This window comes from Trachurus japonicus, chromosome 17 (assembly GCF_045865225.1).
Source record: "Trachurus japonicus isolate A0001 chromosome 17, Traja_1.0".
NCBI lineage: Eukaryota > Metazoa > Chordata > Actinopteri > Carangiformes > Carangidae > Trachurus > Trachurus japonicus.
Window position 1 is genome coordinate 11,013,374 of NC_140923.1, and position 21,184 is coordinate 11,034,557.

At 44.8% G+C, this 21,184-nt stretch overlaps 1 protein-coding gene across 1 annotated transcript in view; it reads left to right on the forward strand.

Moving 5' to 3' along the window:
- cadm3 (cell adhesion molecule 3) overlaps positions 1 to 21,184 on the forward strand; it is a 79,844-nt gene that overhangs the window by 57,797 nt on the left and 863 nt on the right. The window contains exons 9-14 of the mRNA XM_085804415.1: positions 2,854 to 3,024; positions 3,718 to 3,808; positions 13,075 to 13,247; positions 13,786 to 14,193; positions 14,648 to 14,668; positions 18,188 to 18,313. Coding sequence (XP_085660541.1) covers positions 2,854 to 3,024; positions 3,718 to 3,808; positions 13,075 to 13,247; positions 13,786 to 14,193; positions 14,648 to 14,668; positions 18,188 to 18,313 — 990 coding nt within the window. The remainder of the gene's footprint in view (positions 1 to 2,853; positions 3,025 to 3,717; positions 3,809 to 13,074; positions 13,248 to 13,785; positions 14,194 to 14,647; positions 14,669 to 18,187; positions 18,314 to 21,184) is intronic.

Here is a 21,184-nt window from a genome sequence, read left to right on the forward strand (position 1 = left end):
AACAGGATTTTATTTTTTTCATTCCCTCCCTCGCCTGGTTTTGGAGATGCATGGTCTTTAATAAAGGCTATAGACCGGCTTTATATGTGTGTGTGGGTGTGTGGGTGTAGAGAGAGAGTGACAGTGACAAAAAGACTCTGGCTCTGATTGGCGTCAGATTTTTCTATTTTATTTTTTTGAAATGCACCTGGAAAGTAAACTAATTTTCTCTGCGGGTCAGAGGACTGCTTATGGTAATAAAAGAAGAGAGATGTCATTAGATCCGGTGGTATTTGAAGAGTTCTCAGGAGGGGGAGGGGCCAGGATGCAGCTATAATATCTGTGTGTCTGAGTGACTGAAGGAGTGAGACAAAGGGAGAAAGTGAGTGTGTTGTGTGTGCGTGCACGACACGTGTGTTTTTTTGTTTTTTTTTCCAATCTGCTTCCCCGCCACTATCTCTGTCTCCTCTGTGTATATGTTATTCATGAGCTTGACCTACATGCGCCCATGCTTGTGTGTGCATGTGTGAATGTACGTGTGTGCGACGTTCATGTTGTGTGTGTCACTCCATGCAGGAGAAAGTGATAAGGTTCTGGTCCACTTTCCTAGATTCACCAACCACTTTCACGCTCTGACCACCCAGTTTGATTTTTTTTTTTTCTTACAATAGAGTGCAATCTCTGGATGACAGTCTCCTCTGTGTTTATGCTTTCATACGACGAACTGTGTTGCTGCTGCTGCTGCTGCTGCTGCTGCTGCTGCTGCTGCTGCTGCCACTTAACGCCTGCCCAGCTCCTTCTTCTGCTTCTACTTCTTCTTTACTCTGCACAAACGGCTGCCACAAATGCAAAATAAAGGGGAAAACTGAAAGGGAAAAGTCTTTCAGAAGATCTGTGCATATAATTAATTAAAGCCTCCCGTTTCATCACTGTAAATGTGGCTGCAACTGATTGCCGTTAAGATGCTGTAGATTTTCTTTACTCGCCAGAATGAAACTCTATTCTGGGGTATTTATAACAAGTGAAATGCATTTTTTTTTACTCTGAAGCAGCGAGTCCAAAGAAAGCTGGACTTAAGCGATGTTGGATCTTTAGCCTCTCTCGTCCCCTTTGGTGTCCTTCTGCATGAAATATCACAGACTGGCCTGGTTGGTAAACATGAGCGCGCTGCGTGCCATTTTAACATTTAAAAGCCAGACTGGATATGTGTTGCAGATATCTGTAATTCAGTTTTGCCTCTAGTCAAAAATAACATTTCAGATATCCACCGCTACGTTCTTCCTAGGACAAATGACATCACTTTTGCCATTCATGTGTATGGGGTTTGTCATTACAGATGTTCAGTTGCAGATATCCGCGTGTGAATTACAGATATCTGTAACTGAATTACGACTAGTAATAATTCCAGTTTGAGATATCTACAATTTGATTCTGACTAGTCATAATTCCAGCTCAAGATATCTTTAATTCACCTCAATTAAAGATATCTACATGTCCCTTTTCAGATATCTTAAATTAAGTTTTGACTAGTCAAAATGACGTTGTAGATATCTCAAACTGGAATTAGGAATAGTCGTAATTCAGTTACAGATATCCATAATTCACATACTATAGCGGATATCTGCAACTGAATTGTAGATATCTATAATGACAAACCCCATACACATGAATGGCAAAAGTGACGGCATTTGTCCTAGGAAGAACGTAGTTGTGGATATCTGAAATGTTCTTTTTGACTAGAGGCAAAAGTGAATTACAGATATCTTGAATGAAAAATCCAACTATTCAAAATGTAATTACGACTAGTCAGAAAGACGTTGTTGACATCTACAATGTTAATTCTGGATAGTGAAACTTAGCTTTTAAATGTTAAATCCGCTCGCCATAGTTTACTGATGTTAACTGGAATATTTAGTAAAAGTCTCGCCGCCGCCGTTTAGAGAAGCGAAACGCGCACCAACGTCGACTCACAGGAAGTTGTTTTAAAAGTGAATTTTTAGAGTGAAATTCTCTCCACATGAACCGAGGCGGATGAGAGTCTGAGAGGGTTTTATAAAAACTAATGGTCCCAGAAGAAACTCCTCTTATGCTGAACAGATTTGTTGTTTTAGCCATTTTAGAGGAGAAAATGGTGCAGATAAATCAATTATTATTATCATCATTATTTCATTATCAGAAAACAGTGGAAAAAGCTCCTCAGATACCGAAAGACAAAGATTATATTCAGTGTACTGTGAGAAAAATCACATCTTAGAAGCAGCAACCAGTGAGTTTTTAGTTTGATTAATGATCTCAGATCTGTCAGTTAGAATCATTTCCATTCACCGACTGGTGGACAGACATTTTTTCTGCACTTTTAAAGCACTGAAAGAAAAAAAAAAAATAGACGACAGAGATCTAACTCGGGTCCTTGGACCTGCAGGTTTTTATGAGATGGAAAGTTTTATTGGATATAATGATTGTACACATCGCCGAATGAGTCAGCAGGAAAACAGACCAAACAAACAAACAGCGCTTTTGAGAGAGAGGAAGATATGATATCGCTGTGGAAATGTGTGCAAGTGCATCATTGTTAGACGTACAGTATATGTGGCATATAATGACAGATTGCAGAACCAAACACCCAAGGGCACAAGGTAACTGCTCAGAAAAGGCATTTTTCATTTAATGGGAACAAATGGGGGTCGTTGTTGCACTTCTCTGCAGCAACATACGACAACATGAACCCACCACATCCTGATTACACCAGCGTTTCTCTGTCATCGCTTATATGTTTTGTATTTTGCTGGGTTTTTTTTACCTCCCTGTTGACTGTTTCTCCTTCCCCTCCCCTCCCTCCTCCCTCCTTCTTCTTCTCATCTCTCCTCGCCTCAGGGCGCCCAGACGTGGTTGAGCCCGTTCCAGACGATCCCACATACAATGTGAGCAGCGAGCTCACGCTGGAGGTGAGCCGCAGAGACGACAACGCCCTCATCACCTGCGCCGTCGACCATCCCTCTCTCGCCCCGGGGGACAAGAGGAGCGAGCAGGCTCTGCGGGTCTTGTGTGAGTCAAATGGGAAATGCAAAAGGAGGGGGATGCTGGAAGGGAGGGAGGGAGGAGGAGATAGAGGAGGACAGGTGGAGAAGAGAGAGGGAAATATAAAATAAAACCTCAAACGGCCCGTGGGTTTTATTTCCACCGTGCTCTTTTCTTTTACTGAGCAGTATAGTCACATCTCCCCTCTGTGCAGTTTGACCTCTGCACCAGTAATTTCACATTAGCTCGCTGTAATAACGACCACACACACAGGAACTTCTCCTTCCTCCCCCCCCCCCCCGCTGCTGCCACAGTCCAGTCACTGTGGATAAGAGGAGCGAGTTATCATCTTAAAATGAAACTATAAATGGAGCTACTACGTCGGACTGGACTGGACTGGACTGGACTGTACCGGTGCTGCCACCCTGTGGGCGAGCCGCCGGTACTACGCCGCCGTGGGGGGAAGAAAGAAAAAAGAAGTGGTGTCGTTGTGTAAGGCGGTTATGTCATTGTAGCAGGCAGAGAGACGGTGACGCCTACAGGAGGCAGACGGGAGGAGATGGAGATGGAGATGGAGATGGAGGGGATGAATGGGACTGTGATGATGTGTGTGTGTGTGTGTGCAGCACGTCTGTACATTTATGAGTCCTGTGTTATGTAACTTTGTAACTACACTCTGTTTATCTGTGTGTGTGTGTGTGTGTGTGTGTGTGTGTACAGATTCACCTGTAGTGGAGATCCGGCCTCAGAACACTTTGCCCAGAGAAGGGGAGAAGTTTTCTCTGGAGTGTGACGGCACGGGCAACCCAACGTAAGACACACACAGAAACACACACACACACCACCTGTTTGCATGTGAATACAAACCTCGAGTAACATCTGATTTATTTCTTATACAGTGCAACTGTGAACTGAACATCTGTCACACACAACTAACCAGTGATATTATTAGATATTGGTCATGTTTCTACATTTCCAGACAGTTTACAAAAGACCTGAGTGGTTATTTTTGTTTGTGCCAATGAAAAGTGAAACAACATCATTCAGATTTATCTTCAGATTTCACAGGGATCTCACGTAGAGGCCGACGTGATCGTACATGTTACACATTGTGTGCGTGGTGTGTCGGCGTAGAGATCAATGATGATGTTCTCCAGTGACGCTTCACTGTTTGTTTGCTGTGAATGGACGAACACGTGAGCGGCTAAAGGTCTAGTTAAAGGGATAGTTCAACATTTTGGCAAATTGGCCCATTGCCGTAATCCCTATAGTCATAGCAGTAGGTTCGTTACCTTTAATTGTCAGTGCAAGCTATTTATAGAACGGCGGAGCAGAGCCGTGAGCTGCTCAGAGCTACGGAGGCTAAAGGAATTTATTGCTTTCCCTCATCAAACTCATCAAATACACAATCCAACAACTCCACAACGCTCTGGTGGACAAGTTGTGACCTGCACATTCACCACGCTATGAGATAATAACACAACATTACCACACAGAGTTGTTTTAGAGGCAAACGCAGAGACTGCTTGATGAAAAACTGCCCCTGACGGGAACGCGCATCAGCGGTTTTGCATAAATTTCCCTCTAAAACAACTCTGTGTGGTAACGTTGTGTTATTATCTCATAGCGTGGTGAATGTGCAGCTCACAACTTGTCCACCAGAGCGTTGTGGAGTTGTTGGATTGTGTATTTGATGAGTTTGGTGAGGGAAACCAAGAAATCCCATAATGAGCCTCCGTAGCGTAGCTCTGAGCAGCTCACGGCTCTGCTCCGCCGTTCTAAAAATAGCTTGCACCGACAAATAAAGGTAACAAACCTACTGCTATGACTATAGGGATTATGGCAATGGGCCAATTTGCCAAAATGTTGAACTATCCCTTTCAGTTCAGACTAACTCTGTGGTTTAGTATTGAATAGAAACAAGAGGTCGCAGCAGGATGAGACTTGGCGCTGACAGTTGTTGGTGGGAGATTTCACTTTGTGAGATGCTGCAGCATCAGGCTTCGTCTTCGTCCGCCTCTGCTTGTCTGCAGGCTGCTGATGAAAACATGATCAGTTGTGAGTGTTTGGAGTCGTGCAGGGTTTGACTGATGCGGCGGGGAGGACACTCCGGGACGGACGGTTACTTCAGGGTTGATGTGCTTAGTCTTCTTATGTGCTCGCGCTCAATTTCTGACATCTTGTCATGCAAGGAGTCACTTGTTCAAACACGAAACACACACACACACACACACACACACACGTTTAGTAGAAACACCTGCTTCGACAAGCTCCCTCTGATGCACTGTGTACACTATTTTTCTGATGCACACGCACAAACAAACTGCAACCGGCGTCTTAAATCCTGCCCACACAAATCCACTCGTTCCCCCTGGCCTTTCTGCATTATAGATGAACCTCCAGCCAACCAGCTCTATTGATCTGCTCTCCTCCCCTCCTGTCCTCCTCCTCCCTCCTCCCATCCCTCCATCATCGGATATCTCTCCGCCGCTGTGTCAGTCACAGCTCGTTCGCTCCTCTCCGTCTTGTCACGACACCTCCCCGCTCTGCTCATCATCCTCCTCCTCTCACTGTCCTTCCCTATAACTCTCCTCTATCTCTCCTCACACCTTTTCCTTTTAAATTCCCCGTCCCTCCTCCTTGTCTTCTCTCCTCCCGCCCCTGCTGTCCCGTCGCCTCCTCCCCCTCTCCTATTTCTCTTCCCCCCTCCTGTCAGCTCATCGCAGGAGAGGCGAGGAATAAGACCAGCCAGTTAAGTTTGATTGGCGGGTGGAACAGATAGAGGGGTGGGGGAGAGGGAGGCGACTGTCATAGTAACGTACGTGCTTTAACAGGCAGCGGGGGAGTCGATAAAGTATAGACAGGACGAACGCCAGGCATGAACAGAGCACCACGGCCGGGGGTTCGAATCCCACTGGGACCTGCTACACCAGAAACTGTTTGTTTGTGCTGCAATTTAGATACGGTGGATGAAGGCTTCCTTTAAAGGGATAGTTCAACAGTTTGGCAAATCGGCCCATTTCCATAATCCCTTTAGTCATAGCAGTAGGTTCGTTACCTTTAATTGTCGGTGCAAGCTGTTTTTTAGAACGGCGGAGCAGAGCCGTGAGCTGCTCAGAGCTACGCTACGGAGGCTCATGGGATTTCTTGGTTTCCCTCATCAAATACACAATCCAACAACTCCAAAACGCTCTGGTGGACAAGTTGTGACCTGCACATTCACCACGCTATGAGATAATAACACAACGTTATCACACAGAGTTGTTTTAGAGGGAAATTCATGTAAAACCACTGATGCGCGTTGCCTTCAGGGACAGTTTTTCAGCAAGCAGTCTCTGTATTTACCTCTAAAACAACGTAACATTCGGTTATTATTTCATAGCGTGGTGAATGTGCAGCTCACAACTTGTCCACCAGAGCGTTGTGGAGTTGTTGGATTGTGTATTTGATGAGTTTGATGAGGGAAACCAAGAAATCCCATAATGAGCCTCCATAGCGTAGCTCTGAGCAGCTTGCGGCTCTGCTCTGCCGTTCTAAAAATAGCTTGCACCGACAATTAAAGGTAACGAACCTACTGCTATGACTATAGGGATTATGGCAATTAGGGCCAATTTGCCAAAATGTTGAACTATCCCTTTAAATCATGTGCTGTATGTTTCATATATGAAATAGTCTGTGGTAATAAATGGTTTCATGCAGCCTTGACAGTGCAGGAGTTCAGCCCCCCCTCCCCCTCCCTCGCCCCCAAGTCCTAAAAATGTACTTAACCCACAGTACATGGAGATAAAAGCGTCTGCTGAGTGGCAGAGGCTGCGTGTTACAAAAAAAAAGAAAGAAAGAAAGAAAGAAAGGAAGAAGAAGCTACAGAAGAGGAGAAGAGAGGAGCTGTCATTGCAAAATGAAAAAAGAACGACAGGAGAAGCAGAGGTGGAGAGAAGGAAAACAAAGCAACAGGAGAGAGGGGGAGGAAGAGGGGGGCAGAGAGGAGAGGAGTGGAGTGGAGGGAAGGTGTGTGGGCGGAGGGGAAAGATTTGGTGACAGTGACTAAGAGAGGAGGAGGAGAGCGAACAAGAGAGAGCCAACAGGCCGATAGAGGAGAGGAGGTGGAGGTGGAGGTGGAGAGATGCTCGGCTCGGTGCACCGCCGCTTTGTGGATGAGCTAGTGTCCAATCACATCAGATACAGGTTGTATGCCCCCCTTCTCACCTCCCTCCATCTCCCTCCTTCTCCCTCCATCTCCCCTGCAGCTGTCAGTCAAAACCCAATCGCCGCGACGACACCTTTCCTCCGCCACACACACACACACACCCAACCACTCGACTCCCTCTCCTCCTCCACCTCCTCCAATCAAAGTCAATGAGCGTCACCCTCCTCCGTCCCGTGGTGCTCGCTCCTCTCCTCTCTCCTCCTCGTGGTCACATCCTGTCAGGTTCAAAACAATAACTTACCATATCGAATTCTCTCTCCTGTCTCCGCGGCGCCGGCATGGCAGCAAAGAGCTTTAAGCTTTAATAGCGGCGGGAGGAATTCGTGCTCTACATTCTATTACATTTCCCATCTATTCAATCAGCAACGGCCGGGGAGCGCTGCTCGCAATCGCATCACATTTCTGCTCTTGAAGTCATTTAACCACTTAAACTCCCCAAGACTGTTCACTTATAACAACAGCTTCAACAGAAAGGCCTCGTCCCTTCATGTAACTTCACTTTGACTGGATGAGTTCAGGCTTCCTCACGTGAGCAGCAAGGTCACGGCCACGGTCAGAAAAACAAGGTCACTCACGACGTAACAGGATTACAATAATCTGTGACTTAACTAAAAAAGGTGAGGCAGTTCATGCTCTATATACCTGTCACAGCCGGAGCTGGTGGGGGGAGGGGGGGGGGGGGGGAGGGAGGGATAGGGGGGACCCAGGTGGAAGTTATTCAGGTAAAAGATTTATCACAAACAAAAAGGAACAAGAGTGGAGAGTCAACAAACCAGAGGTTGGAGCTGGGGGATCTCATGGGAACAGCCTGAGGGGCCAGGGGGGGGGGGGGGGGATGGCAGATGGCATTGGTGGTTAGGTGAAGGTGAAGGTGAAGGTGGGAGCACACTGGAGGTTGCTGGTGCAGGGCAACATAAAGGGATAGTTCAACATTTTGGCAAATTGGCCCATTGCCATAATCCCTATAGTCATAGCAGTAGGTTCGTTACCTTTAATTGTCGGTGTAAGATGTTTTTAGAACGGTGGAGCAGAGCCGTGAGCTGCTCAGAACTACGCTACGGAGGCTCATTATGGGATTTCTTGGTTTCCCTCATCAAACTCATCAAATACACAATCCAACAACTCCACAACGCTCTGGTGGACAAGTTGTGAGCTGCACATTCACCACGCTATGAGATAATAACACAACGTTACCACACAGAGTTGTTTTAGAGGGAAATTCAGAGACTGCTGCTGAAAAACTGTCCCTGACGGGAACGTGCATCAGCGGTTTTGCATGAATTTCCCTCTAAAACAACTCTGTGTGGTAACGTCGTGTTATTATCTCATAGTGTGGTGAACGTGCAGGTCACAACTTGTCCACCAGAGCGTTGTGGAGTTGTTGGATTGTGTATTTGATGAGTTTGATGAGGGAAACTAAGAAATCTCATTGGTCTCCATAGCCTAGCACTGAGCAGCTCACGGCTCTGCTCCGCCGTTTTAAAAATAGCTTGCACCGACAATTAAAGGTAAAGAACCTACTGCTGTGACTATAGGGATTATGGCAATGGGCACAATTTTCCAAAATGTTGAACTATCCCTTTAAGAGACAGGCTCCTTTATGACCTACACCTCCTATTGTGGGCTCTGACCCTTAGATATGGTGAAGCAACAGCCACATACTGTTCGTCCTGTAGAGACGAGGGCTGTTGAAGGTCGACAGGACGCTGGTCGCCCCCGGCAGCAGCAGGAACAGAACAGACAGGACGGTTCAGCCGGCTTTGGAAGCGGCGTGGAGGCGCTCACGGGCCTGGAGAGGGTCACGCTGCCGGAGGTTTGCAGCTCGGAGGGCTGGATGACGGCGGATGCGGACTGCAGGGCTAGAAGACTGAGAAGCAGCTGCCAGAAACTAAACCCAAGGCCTCACAGTGTTAGTTAGTTAGTTAGGCAGCCAGGTGGCTCGCAGGTACAACTGGTGCAAGCAGGATAATGTAATGAGGTGGCCGAGAGTCAAAACAAAACAAAACAAAACAGGGGCAGCAACAGACAAAGAAGTCCAGTAGGCAGAGGTAAAAAGAAATGAAAGAAAGAAAAAGACAAAAGAAAGAAGAGGTAAACATGAGAAACCAGATCATGGAGCTCACTGTTACTTAGCACAACGATGACGACTGGAAATGTGGTAAAAACATTTGGCTGTTAATTCACTGCAGACTCATTTACTAATGAGACACGGGTGGCAAAGAAAAACAGACAGGAAATTAAAATAACAACAGATGCATAAGGTGGAATTTCAAAATAAAGCAGGAAACGCCACCACACTACGCTACACTACCGTTACTATGGTTAATCTTATTTGCTGTGAGTCGTATCTACACACGCTGACCTGCTGCTGTAAATACTCAACCAGTGCTCCAGATAAATCCACATTAATCCACAGCTCTAGATAGTCCCCAACTAATGCACTCACTACTCCTGGCTGGAGTTGGCTTTGCCGGCACCCAGCTGGGTAATCGTTATCAGATTCACCTTATGAACCTGTTACGGTGGTGAACATGCTGGTGAACGGCGGCATACTTACTCATGTAGCAGCAACAGAGCAGCGTTAGCACTGATTTTAAATCCTGTTTGTTTCCGCCTTGGCAGATTTAAGTGCAGCATTTACTCTCCTTTTAGCTCCACTTTGGTCTCCACCGACTCCAGAGGGAAATATCTGTGTTTTAAACAGTTCAGTGCTTCACTTTCCTCACTGTTGTTTGGTGCAGGGTAAAGAGGAGACAGAGAAATGGATTCAGAAATGGTTAAAGAGAGCCAGAGGAGTTTGCTTTTGGTTATAAAAGAGTCATATTAATGTGGATGAATCTACGTTATTCACACTTGTTAATGGGTCCATTTTCGATAACTACATCGTTTTGTCTTTATAGTTATTTTGATATTATTATTTAGGGGTCGACTCGCCCAGCATTTCCTAGTTTCGGTTTCCCGGACGCTGCTCGGTGGGCTAGTTGGCATCGTTTATGGTCGGAACTACGACGCTATCTGATCGACTTCAAACCTCCGACTTTAGTTCTTGACTAATGAAAACATTCTTGGCAAATGCTTTCGCTTTCGTCCGTCTTGTGCTGGTCCAAGAATATCACAGTGCGTGCGGAGGCTCATGGGAAATGTAGTGTGAAAACACCTCGTAGTCCCTTTAAGTTGTGGACTATGAGGCAGAAACTATGGAATAAAACCTGCAGATTATTTACTCCACCCATTGTTTTGTTTTTTATATAAAAATATTGATTAGAGCTGCTATAAATATGTCGAAACCGAAGCTCGAGTGTCTCAGACTGGGTGGAGAAACCAAGAGATGATGAGAGTTGGACTAATGCACTTGTTGGCCTTCTTGGGGGATTTGGTGAAATGAAAAAAAAAACCCCGAATATAATATAAAACAACACCAGATTTATGGGTGTGCCTACGAAGTGTTGGAACGAATTATGGATACTGGCATTATTTAACACGTTTTATATTAATAATTTAACACAAGCCGCTAAAAGCTCTCGTGTGTTTTTTTTTTTACTGTGATGATGATTACAGCTGTGAGAAGGTGATATACTATGCAGCACCAAAGTAACGGCAATAAAGAACGTCTTCAAGCGTATCATCGCTTTTGTGCAGCATTTTTTTTATTTTTTAATTGATACATGTGTGCTAATTGAAAAGCCTCCACCTACGCGGAGCTCACCGCCGAGAATATAAAGTGCAAAACCCACACCTGATGGATGCATGATGGGTTATCACCATCAGCGCCGTCCGACCAATCAGCTGCCTGCCACTTAAAACTAACAGCTGTATAACAAGAGATTGACTTCTGGGCATTATGTTTAATAACAGCACACGAGTTACAGCCTGTAAATGTGTAGTTAATTGTTCACATAATTGCATATTAACCAGCATTTGGAGGCGGTGGCATATAAACGCAACAGCTGATTCTGTTTTTTGTTTTTTTGTTTTTTTTTAAATTTTACAGCAGGTAACAGACGTAGACAAACAACAGTGTTGGAGAGACACAGATTGATTTAAATAGATTCCTTGTGGAGGAGCGTTCATGTGTTATTCAGCCGGGTGCAGCTGAGCCGAACACTGCAGCTCTTTCTAGGCATTGTCAGGGTTTATGCTCCTGAAATGACACGCATTCAAAACTTTGGAGCTTCACAGTGAGTCCACAGTCTCCCCAGTGTTTGCTCAGCAGCAGGTGTCAAGGGAGCAGACGATTAGCTTTCACTCAGTTTGAGAGGGGATTGCGTTTTTTTTTCCTCTCTCAGCAGCAATAGCAACGGGGTTGTTGTGGGTTTTCGTTTTTTTTTCTTCTCCTTCTTCTTCGTTTCGGCCTCTTGGAGTCTTCCAGCTGGATTTTTACAAATTATTTGAGTTTGAGTTTGGTTAAAGCTAGGGTTTAACCAGGGTTTCCAGTAAAGTTAAACTGGGGAATTTTGGAAATATTCCAAATTGGAAACTTTCCATGGGCATTATGGAAATGTATGGGAATTATTGGGAATTTATGGGAATTAACTGGACATTGGGGATGATTTAAACAAACTGTATCATTCATATCCAAACATAAATGTAAATATTTTGTTTTGTCATAAGCAGACATCCATGTAAAAAAACAAAAAAACAATTAAAAAACATGACATTTCAACAGATTTATCTGTGAGTAGAACTTTATCAAGTTTTAATTCTTGTATGAACAATCAATTATTTTACTGAACAACAAAAACATGAATGGTGAGTAAAATATTACTTACTATATTGGATTAAATCTGGTTGTTTTAGCCAAGGTTATGCTACAATATATATTCCCCAACTATATTTAAAGGGATAGTAGCATTTTTTTTAAAGTGGGGCTACTTCTATTAGGGGCTATTTGGAGATCATACAACTCCACTTTAAAAAAAATGCTATCCCTTTAAGTTCTCTGTTAAGGGCCAGCCTTCAATTTAGTACATTTCATATTTTTTCCCGTTTATTCCCATAGATTCCTGTTAATTCCCATGGAAAGTTTACAACTATGAAAACTATGCAACCCTAGTTAAAGCTGATCTCAGACCAGCCGGCGCCCAGCTGTGATTTCACCTGAAGTTGTCGATGAAGTTGTTGTTTTTTTTCTTTCTTTCTCCTTCTTCCCATTTCTAAGAACGATTAATCAGTCCAACACACTCAGGTCTGTCCCCAATTCAGACTGCCCCCCCCCCCCACCACCACCACACACCCCTCCCTCCCTCCCTCCCTCCCTCCCCCGTCATTGTAATTACTGTACAGTGCTTAAGGACTCGCACATTTACATAATTGATTCTTTTATCAAGGCACGTCTCGCTATCTCTCTCATACACAATCTGTTATGCAGAATGGATTTTTTAACACGGGCTGATTTGAAATGCTGATCTTCATTCTGTTGTTTTCTTCTCCTTCTTCTCCTTCCATCTCTTTTTAAGAGCTCTTTTCTTCTTCTTCAAGCAAACACCCTCCGTCCTCCTCCTTCCATCATTTTTCCTCCTTGATGCGACAACTCTCACCCCTCCCTGTTTGTTCTCACTTTGCTCTCCTACTCCTGCCTTTATCTCCTCTTTCTTTCTTTCTTTCTCTCTCTTTCTCTCTGTCTGCATTCCTCCCAGCCTTCTCACTCCTTCATCCATTTCTTCCTTCACTTCCTCCCTCCCCCTCTCTCTCTTTCTCCTGCAGCACTTGTCACAGCTCCCTTCTCCTCTCATTACTTCACCTCTTTTTTTCTTCTTTTTACTTTTAGTCGCTCCTTTGCAAAAATGTGCACAACATGTACAGTTCAGTTCAGGACTCTCATTCTTCCTTTCTCTCTTTCTCTTTCTCTCTCTCTCTCTGTCATGTCTCAGGCCCACCACCTTCATGTGGGAGAAGAAAGATGGAGAGCTCCCCCCACTGGCCAAAGCCGACGGTGCGTTCCTGCGCTTCGAGATGCTCAACAAATCAGATAATGGCGTCTACCTCTGCCAGGCCGACAACGGCATCGGAAACAGCCAGGGGGAGTACACACTGCTGGTGCAAGGTAACGAGGACACAGCAGGGAAAAGAGGGGAGGAGAAAAAAAAGAGAGGGATGAATGTAGAGATGTAGAGAGAAAAGTGCACTGGCTGGGATGTCTTCTCTTACGTTTCTTCATCACGTTTTTTATTTCATTTTATTTGATTTTATTTCTTCTGTCGTCGGTTGTTGTGGTTTTTTTTGCTTGTACTTCTTTCCATCTTTTTTCTCTTCTGATTTTCTTTCGTTTCTTTTCCTCCTGTTTTTCTTTGTTGTTTTCTTCTTCTTCTTCTTTTTTTCCCTCAACCCCTCTCATCCAAACCAAACCAAACCACCATCACCAACCAACCAACCAACCAACCAATCAACCGGCACCGCTTCACCACCACATCCAACCGCTTTCGCTCGTTCTTGTTGCGCTTCTTCTGTCCCTTGTTTTCGCTTTTCATGTGTCGTTTTCGATCCGTGGCCATTTTTCTTTTTTTTTTCTCCTTTTTTTTTTTGCGCTTTGCTTCCGCTTCCGCTTCCTCTTCCTCTTCCTCTTCCTCTTCCTCCTCCCAAAGATCCCATGGACCCAGACGCTGAGTACACCACCACCACCTCCTCCTCCTCCTCCTCCTCCTCCTCTGACCTCTCGACCTCCTCCTCCTCCTCCTCTTCTACCCCTGAGTTCTTCTCCACTTCCTCCTCTTCCTCTTCCTCTTCCTCTTCCTCCCCTCCCGACCTCTCCTCCTCCGGCGATGACATGTCGACCACCACCACCTCTGACTCCTCCATCTCCACCACCGTCCTCTCCAACGCTCTCTTCCCCGATCTGCCCTTCTCCTCTCCGGCGACTCCCCCTCCCTCCTCTGCAAGCTTCGCTCCCTCCTCCTCCTCTTCCTCCTCCTCCTCCTCCCTCACCTCCACCTCCTCTTCCTCCCTCACTCCCTCAGTTTCCGTGCGGCTGAATGGAGTTTACACTTTCACAGGTAACAATCATCCGAGTCACACACTTGGACACACACTTGCAAACAGCAGAGTTGTGAGATGTTTAGTAATGGAGTGGAAAAAAAGGAAAAAAAACGACGACAAACACCATTTACGTTACTCCGCTTGTTATTTCTGTCCCTCAGTAAACACAAACTGTGTGCTTGCATTGTGGGGAGCCGTGCATGCAAACACACACACATTCATGCACACACACAAAGAAAGAGAGAGAGAGAGGTTGGCAAGACAAAAGCACACAACATTACGATAGAAAAAAATGCATTTGTGTGTCCATATCGCATCTGTTTGATCTTTTTTTTCTTGTTTCCATCTTTTCCTCCTGTTGATAATCCCTAACCCCCAAAACCCACCGACACACACTCCTCCATCCATCATCCATCCATCCATCCATCCATCTAAACATCCAACAATCCATCTTTTCATCCACTTGAGAAGAAGCAGCAGACAACGTTGCAGGTATAACTTTTTCCACCAGTCGTCTGTAGTTCTGACTCTGTCGTTCTAACTTTTCGTCCGTCTGTAGTTTTGTCTGTTTTTTGTCCGTCTGTCACTCTGGGGGTAAAAAAAAAAAAAAAAAAAAAAAAACCTAGCTAGCTACCGTGGGGACCCTTTGAACTTCAGAGCAGACGGATGAATATTTCATTCTCCTGCCCACGTAGCAGCTACTTTGTTGTTGCTGTACACGCACACACACACACACACACGCAGACACACTCTTCCACGGATGGACCACGTATAGCGACACCACGGTATTCACAGCACACACTCACGTCTATCTATCCAAGACACACACACACACACACACAGACACACACAGAGACACTAGCTAGCATGACCCCTTAAGTGGTACAAGTCATTTACACAGTGTTCCACTTCCTCTATGTGTTTCTCTATGTGTGTGTGTGTGTGTGTGTGTTTTTCTCTCTGTATGTGTGTGTGTGTGTGTATGTGTTAGCACTCTGGAGGGAGGGGGGGGCGGGGGGGGGTGTCAGGCTTCGAGGTGTTCTTGGGTCTTGTCTGCTTTCCTTTGATGCTGACAGCAGGATTTATGGGCTCGTTCTCAGTCTCGCCTCGTCAGCATGCCCCTCTCACCTCCACGCCGGCCAGCCACAGTGTGTGTGCGCGTGTGTGTGTGTGTCTGTGTGTGTGTGTGTGTGTGTGTGTGTGTGTGTGTGTCTGTGTGTCTCTCCTCCCCCTCCATCTCCTCCTCTCTCCCCTGTTCTTTCTGCTGGCTGGCTGGCTGGCTGGCTGGCCTCTGGTTGGCTGCTGTCGTGTCCCTTCACTCCTCTAACTGGCTGAGATGTGACTTTTTTTTTTCCTCCAAAATTGACCGTTTACCACGACTGTTGGTGTCCCAGCTGGTTGTGTATATATATATATATGTGTGTGTGTGTGTGTGTGTGTGTGTGTCCCTCCCTGCCCTCCTCAGTTACAGTTTTGTCTACATTGCTGCAGCTTGTCAGTGTCTCTATCTCCTTGTGCTCTGATTGGGTGTGTACTGTATAAAAGCAGCTATTTGTCGAATCCTCGCCCTCGTCTTCGTTGGTTTGATCCCTCAAACGTTGACTGAGTGCAGAGGCAGTCCCCCCCCCCCCCCACCACCACCACCACCACCTCTCCCTTTTTTCCTCCTATTTTACTCCTTTTAAAAATCATTCACGCTTTTCAGTGTGTGAAGTGCTGCTTTTGAGTTGTGCCTATCTGAGTGACTTTCAAATTGACACCCGGCGTTTGATCCGTTCTGAAAAGTCAGGCGAAATAAATGATGTATCAAATTATTTCTGCGCAGATTGCTTTCTCCCCCCAAGGGGCAAGTAACCGGAGAGTCTGAGATGAGGCAAAACTGGGAGGAGGGAGGGGAGAGGGGGGGGGGATATAAAATCTCAGCTGTTGGGTGAAAAACCTGAATCTTAAAAACGTGTGAAGAGAGAAAGAGAGAGGTGGAGTTTCCAACTTGATCAGCGTGGATCATCAACTTGATCCACAAGTTAGGAAAAGTAAAAGACTCATATGGAGATCATCAACATGGACCAGTTGATGTTTGACCTGTAGAAATCATATTGATTATACATGTCAATATGCTACATGGGCCAAATATTCAAAGATTGTATATTATAGAAGAGTTTTCTCTTCTTCTCTCTATTATTATAGGAACAAAAGTTGTCAGTTTGTCACGTTAGTCGTGTTCATGTTGTGTTGTTGTTGTTGTGTCTGTATGTTGTGTTGTATCATCCCCGTCTTTCACTTGCTTTGCCATATAAGAAATATAATAATATACCTTTTAAGAGAACATAGTATAGGCCTAGTTAATTAGTTTTAGAGGTAACACTTTATAATAAGTACACGCTATTAAGCATTAATTAAGCATTAATAAATGCTGAATTCTTCATTTATAAAGCATGAATACTCATAACTAACCCTAACCCTATTGTAAAACATTTTTACCTCTTCAATCAAGAAACAAGCCTGGACGACGTGCTGCATGGGTATCAGTTGTCCGTCTCTTTGGCCCAATCCCATTTCTCTTTTTTCTTACCCCTACCCCTTGCCCCTTGCCCCTTGAAACGGAGCTTTCATCAAGGGGTCAACTGCTATGGGGCGGAGTTTAGCTCAGTTGGTAGAGCACCCGCCCCATGTGTTGAGGCTATAGTCCTCGCTGCAGGCGGCCCCGGTTCGAGTCCCGCGTCGGACGGCCCTATCCTGCATGTCATTCCCCCCATCTCTGCCTCCCATTTCCTGTCACACTCTCAACTGTCCTATCAAATAAAGGCATGAAAAGCCAAAAAATGTACTTTAAAAAAAAAAAAAAGGGGTCAACTGCTATGACTATAGGGGTTATGGCAATGGGCCAATTTGCCAAAATGTTGAACTATCCCTTTAAAAGTGTGTACTTATTATAAAGTGTTACCGTTTTAAGTATTATTTCTTATTCAATAAATAAACTTTATATCTTCACTGTTTCATTTTTAGTTTTGAATGTGTTTAGGGCCGTTTTTTTAGTTTCTTAAATAACTATATTACATTGAAATTCCACTTTCATGAGTCTAATCCAATTAGATGTTTGCATCAAGCTGACAAGCTAAACAACCTCAGTCATGAATTTCAAACTTGCACAGTACGCTTTCTTAATAATTGGATCCACCGTTAAGTTGATCTGCTGGTTTCACACAACCAAGTCCTGGTTAAAACCAGCAGACCACTTTACATTTATATTTATATTACATCAGATTATTACACAAAGTGAATCCATGAAGCTTTGTTAAGGCTCCTGGAGGTCCGGGGGGGGGCCCGGTGCAGGTTGGTAATCCAGCCTCAGATTCCTTCAGCCTGAGCATTTTTCACTTTCTTAATCCACAGAGGAGCAAAAAAAAAAAAAAAAAATCCTTCAGTCAAAGTGAAAAATGGAAATCACCACAGCTGAGGGGTTAAGGATTTCACCCGACATCAACATGTGTCCCCACGAGGGTCTTAGGAGTTGAGTGGGACTTTGGTTTGGTAAAGTGCACAATCCTATGGGTTTTAGAAGGAGGGGACACGCTGGCCTCTTTTCTTTCGCCTGGCTTTTTCAATCTCTTATTTTATTTTATATTTCATGTACTCGTCTTTGTCTTCAGAAGGTTTGCCTCTGTGCCTGAGTATTATATATTGACAAGTCTCCTCTGCTCCCCTGTTCTTCTCCTTTCTTGACTTTTCTTTCTGCCTTCTCTCTGTCACTCTCCCCATTATTCTCTCTCTCTCTCTCTCCCCTTTTCTCTGTTTCTGCTCTCTTTCATCATCTGTCTCCTGTTTCCACCAATATTCCTCTGCCACCCCCCCTCCACCCTCTCTGCTTTCAATCTCTGTCTCTTTCTCCCCTCTCGTCCCTTATTTCTTACCGTCTCATTTGCTGTTTCGTCTCATCCTTTCTCATCCTCTCCCTCTCACCTTCTCCTTCTCCTCTTCTCCTCTTTGCACCTGCTGCCGTTTCCACTCCAGACCCCACGGCCATGTTGACCTCCTCGGGGGTGGACCACGCTGTGATCGGAGGGGTGGTGGCCGTTATCGTCTTCATCCTGCTCTGCCTCCTCATCGTCCTCGGCAGATACCTCATCAGACACAAAGGTCAGCTGCTCGCGGACACACACACACACACACACACCCACACACACACACACACCCCCACACCCACACACACACCCACACCCACACACCCACACACACACACACCCACACACACACGGACGAATGAACGCGCTCATACATGCATGCATGAGCGTACACGGAGATACACTTCCATAAATATGGATACATGAGTAGCGAGACGGGATCTCGCACGTACAAACATGCATATGCATACAAATGCAGGGATCCACCAAAATGCAAATGCACTCGTACCTAAATATAAATTCTCAGCGTATAAGCCTCAATTATTTTACTCCTCTAACGCAGAATAAGAAAATGAAAGAATGTCAATAGGTGAATGTTTATTCATTGCCTTTTAATGCATCTTGGTTCACAAGACTTCCTGTGAGATTAGATTTCCTGACGTCGGCATCTTCTCACTTCTATGGCCAAATATGGGATTGTAAAGTGATTTGGTAGAAACTTCATAGCTCTGCTCCCTCCCTCCCTCCCTCCCTACCTCCCTCCCTCTATACATATACACAGCTACATTCACTTAGATTTAAAGTGATTTGGTAGAAACTTCATAGCTCTGCTCCCTCCCTCCCTCCCTCCCTCCCTCTCTCCCTCCCTCTCTACATATAGACAGCTACATTCACTTACCAGAATTTCCCTCCTCCTGGAATATAAGCAAACAAGAACAAAAAAAAGGCTCCAGCGGGGGGGACATGTGGGAATTTAAATGGTAATATACACATGTTTTGGCACCCAGGTGGGACAGTTGATGCATACATGCCCACCGCCATCGCACCACAGTGAGCCAGATTCAATCCCCGGCCCCGGCGCCTCCAGCTGGCCCAGAATATTGAACAGGGTTTCCCGGTGGCCGGCGTTCACAGGTGCTGCGGTCTCTGTCTGTGTTGCTGCACCAGCAGCGACTCCCTCTGGTTGGATGAGGCACCGGAGCAGAGGCAGAGGGGAGGGGGGTAGGGGGGGTGGGGGTGGGAATGTGAAGCTGCTCACTGTGTGGTGACATACAAGAGGAGGGAGCAGCAGGTTTAAAGAGCTGCAGTGCAGAGACACGTAGTCATTTCTTATCGTCATATGGGAATAAATACACAGATCTCACTAATGAAGCACAAAAGCGGCTGATTCAGACGCTGATAGCTGCATGTACATGATATCAAATGGTCTGGTGTTTGCTTTTGACAGAATAATCAGATTTTTTTTCTCTGCTGCTTTCAATGACATCCCATGGTCCTCATCAGAAAAATAGATGGTTTCCCGGGGGAAAGATCGTAAACACGTTCACTGACTGTCCAAAGGCGTCTCCATCACTTGATGACAAATGACGACGTGTCAGTGAGAGTTACGGAAACGGCCTCAGAGTGGATTTTAATTCAAGATTATTCTGTCAAAGTATTTGCATGCATAAAAAAAAATACTGTCAGTTACAAAGTAGGTCTGGATCTTAAAGAAAGAGAAAGTGCTCACTGGCTTAAAGGAGCTTTTTTTTTTTTTTTGCTATTGTTATCAACAGCTGTTTAAATATCAGTCTTATAATAATAATAATGATCATATTAACATACAGTAATTTGTGTGGCACCTTCAATACACTAAGTGCAGCTCCAAGTGCTTTACATTTGAAGCAGCAGAACAAGTGCAAATAGAAACAGTGGGAGGAAAGACATTTAACAGCATATATTAAAATACATTAAGATTTAAGTGAATTAAAACATTCAGTGTTGAGTCCTTCATCAAACTTAATTCCTTTGCTCCAGTAGATGAAAAAAAACATTGGCACTACAGTACTTTTCCACCACTGACTTCGTGTTAGCAACCGTGTAGCTCATCTGCTATTAACCCCAGACTGTCCCCGACACTTGTAGCCTCTGATCTGCTGTAATAAATACACACTGTTAAGCGTTGGTTAAAGGGATAGTTCAACATTTTTGGCAAATTGGCCCATTGCCATAATCCCTACAGTCATAGCAGTAGGTTCGTTACCTTTAATTGTCGGTGCAAGCTGTTTTTAGAACGGCGGAGCAGAGCCACAAGCTACGCTACGGAGGCTAATGGGATGTCTTGGTTTCCCTCATCAAACTCATCAAATACACAATCCAACAACTCCACAACGCTCTGGTGGACAAGTTGTGGCCTGCACATTCACCACGCTATGAGATAATAACACAACGTTACCACACAGAGTTGTTTTAGAGGGAAATGCAGAGACTGCTTGCTGAAAAACCGCCACTGATGTAAATGAGCTTCAGCAGTTTTGCATGAATTTCCCTCTAAAACAACTTTGTGTGGTAACGTTGTGTTATTATCTCATAGCGTGGTGAATGTGCAGGTCACAACTTGTCCACCAGAGCGTTGTGGAGTTGTTGGATTGTGTATTTGATGAGTTTGATGAGGGAAACCAAGAAATCCCATTAGCCTCCGTAGCGTAGCTCTGAGCAGCTCACGGCTCTGCTCCGCCGTTCTAAAAATAGCTTGCACCGACAATTAAAGGTAACGAACCTACTGCTGTGACTATAAGGATTATGGCAATGGGCCGATTTGCTAAAAATGTTGAACTATCCCTTTGAGCATTAAATACTGAATTCATAATTTATAACACATGAGTACTCACTAGTACTGTATGTAGTTTATAAACACAGTTAAAAATGTTTTACTCATAATTGTTAAGCACTAACTGTATTTATAAACTACATACTAATGAGTATCCATGCGTTATGAATGAAGAATTCAGTATTTATTAATACTTAACTAATGCTTAATTGTGTAAACTTATTATAAAGTGTTTCCAATCTGCTTATTATAACTTATTATAACTGCAAGTCTGGTGAAAATAACAACGGCTGAAGC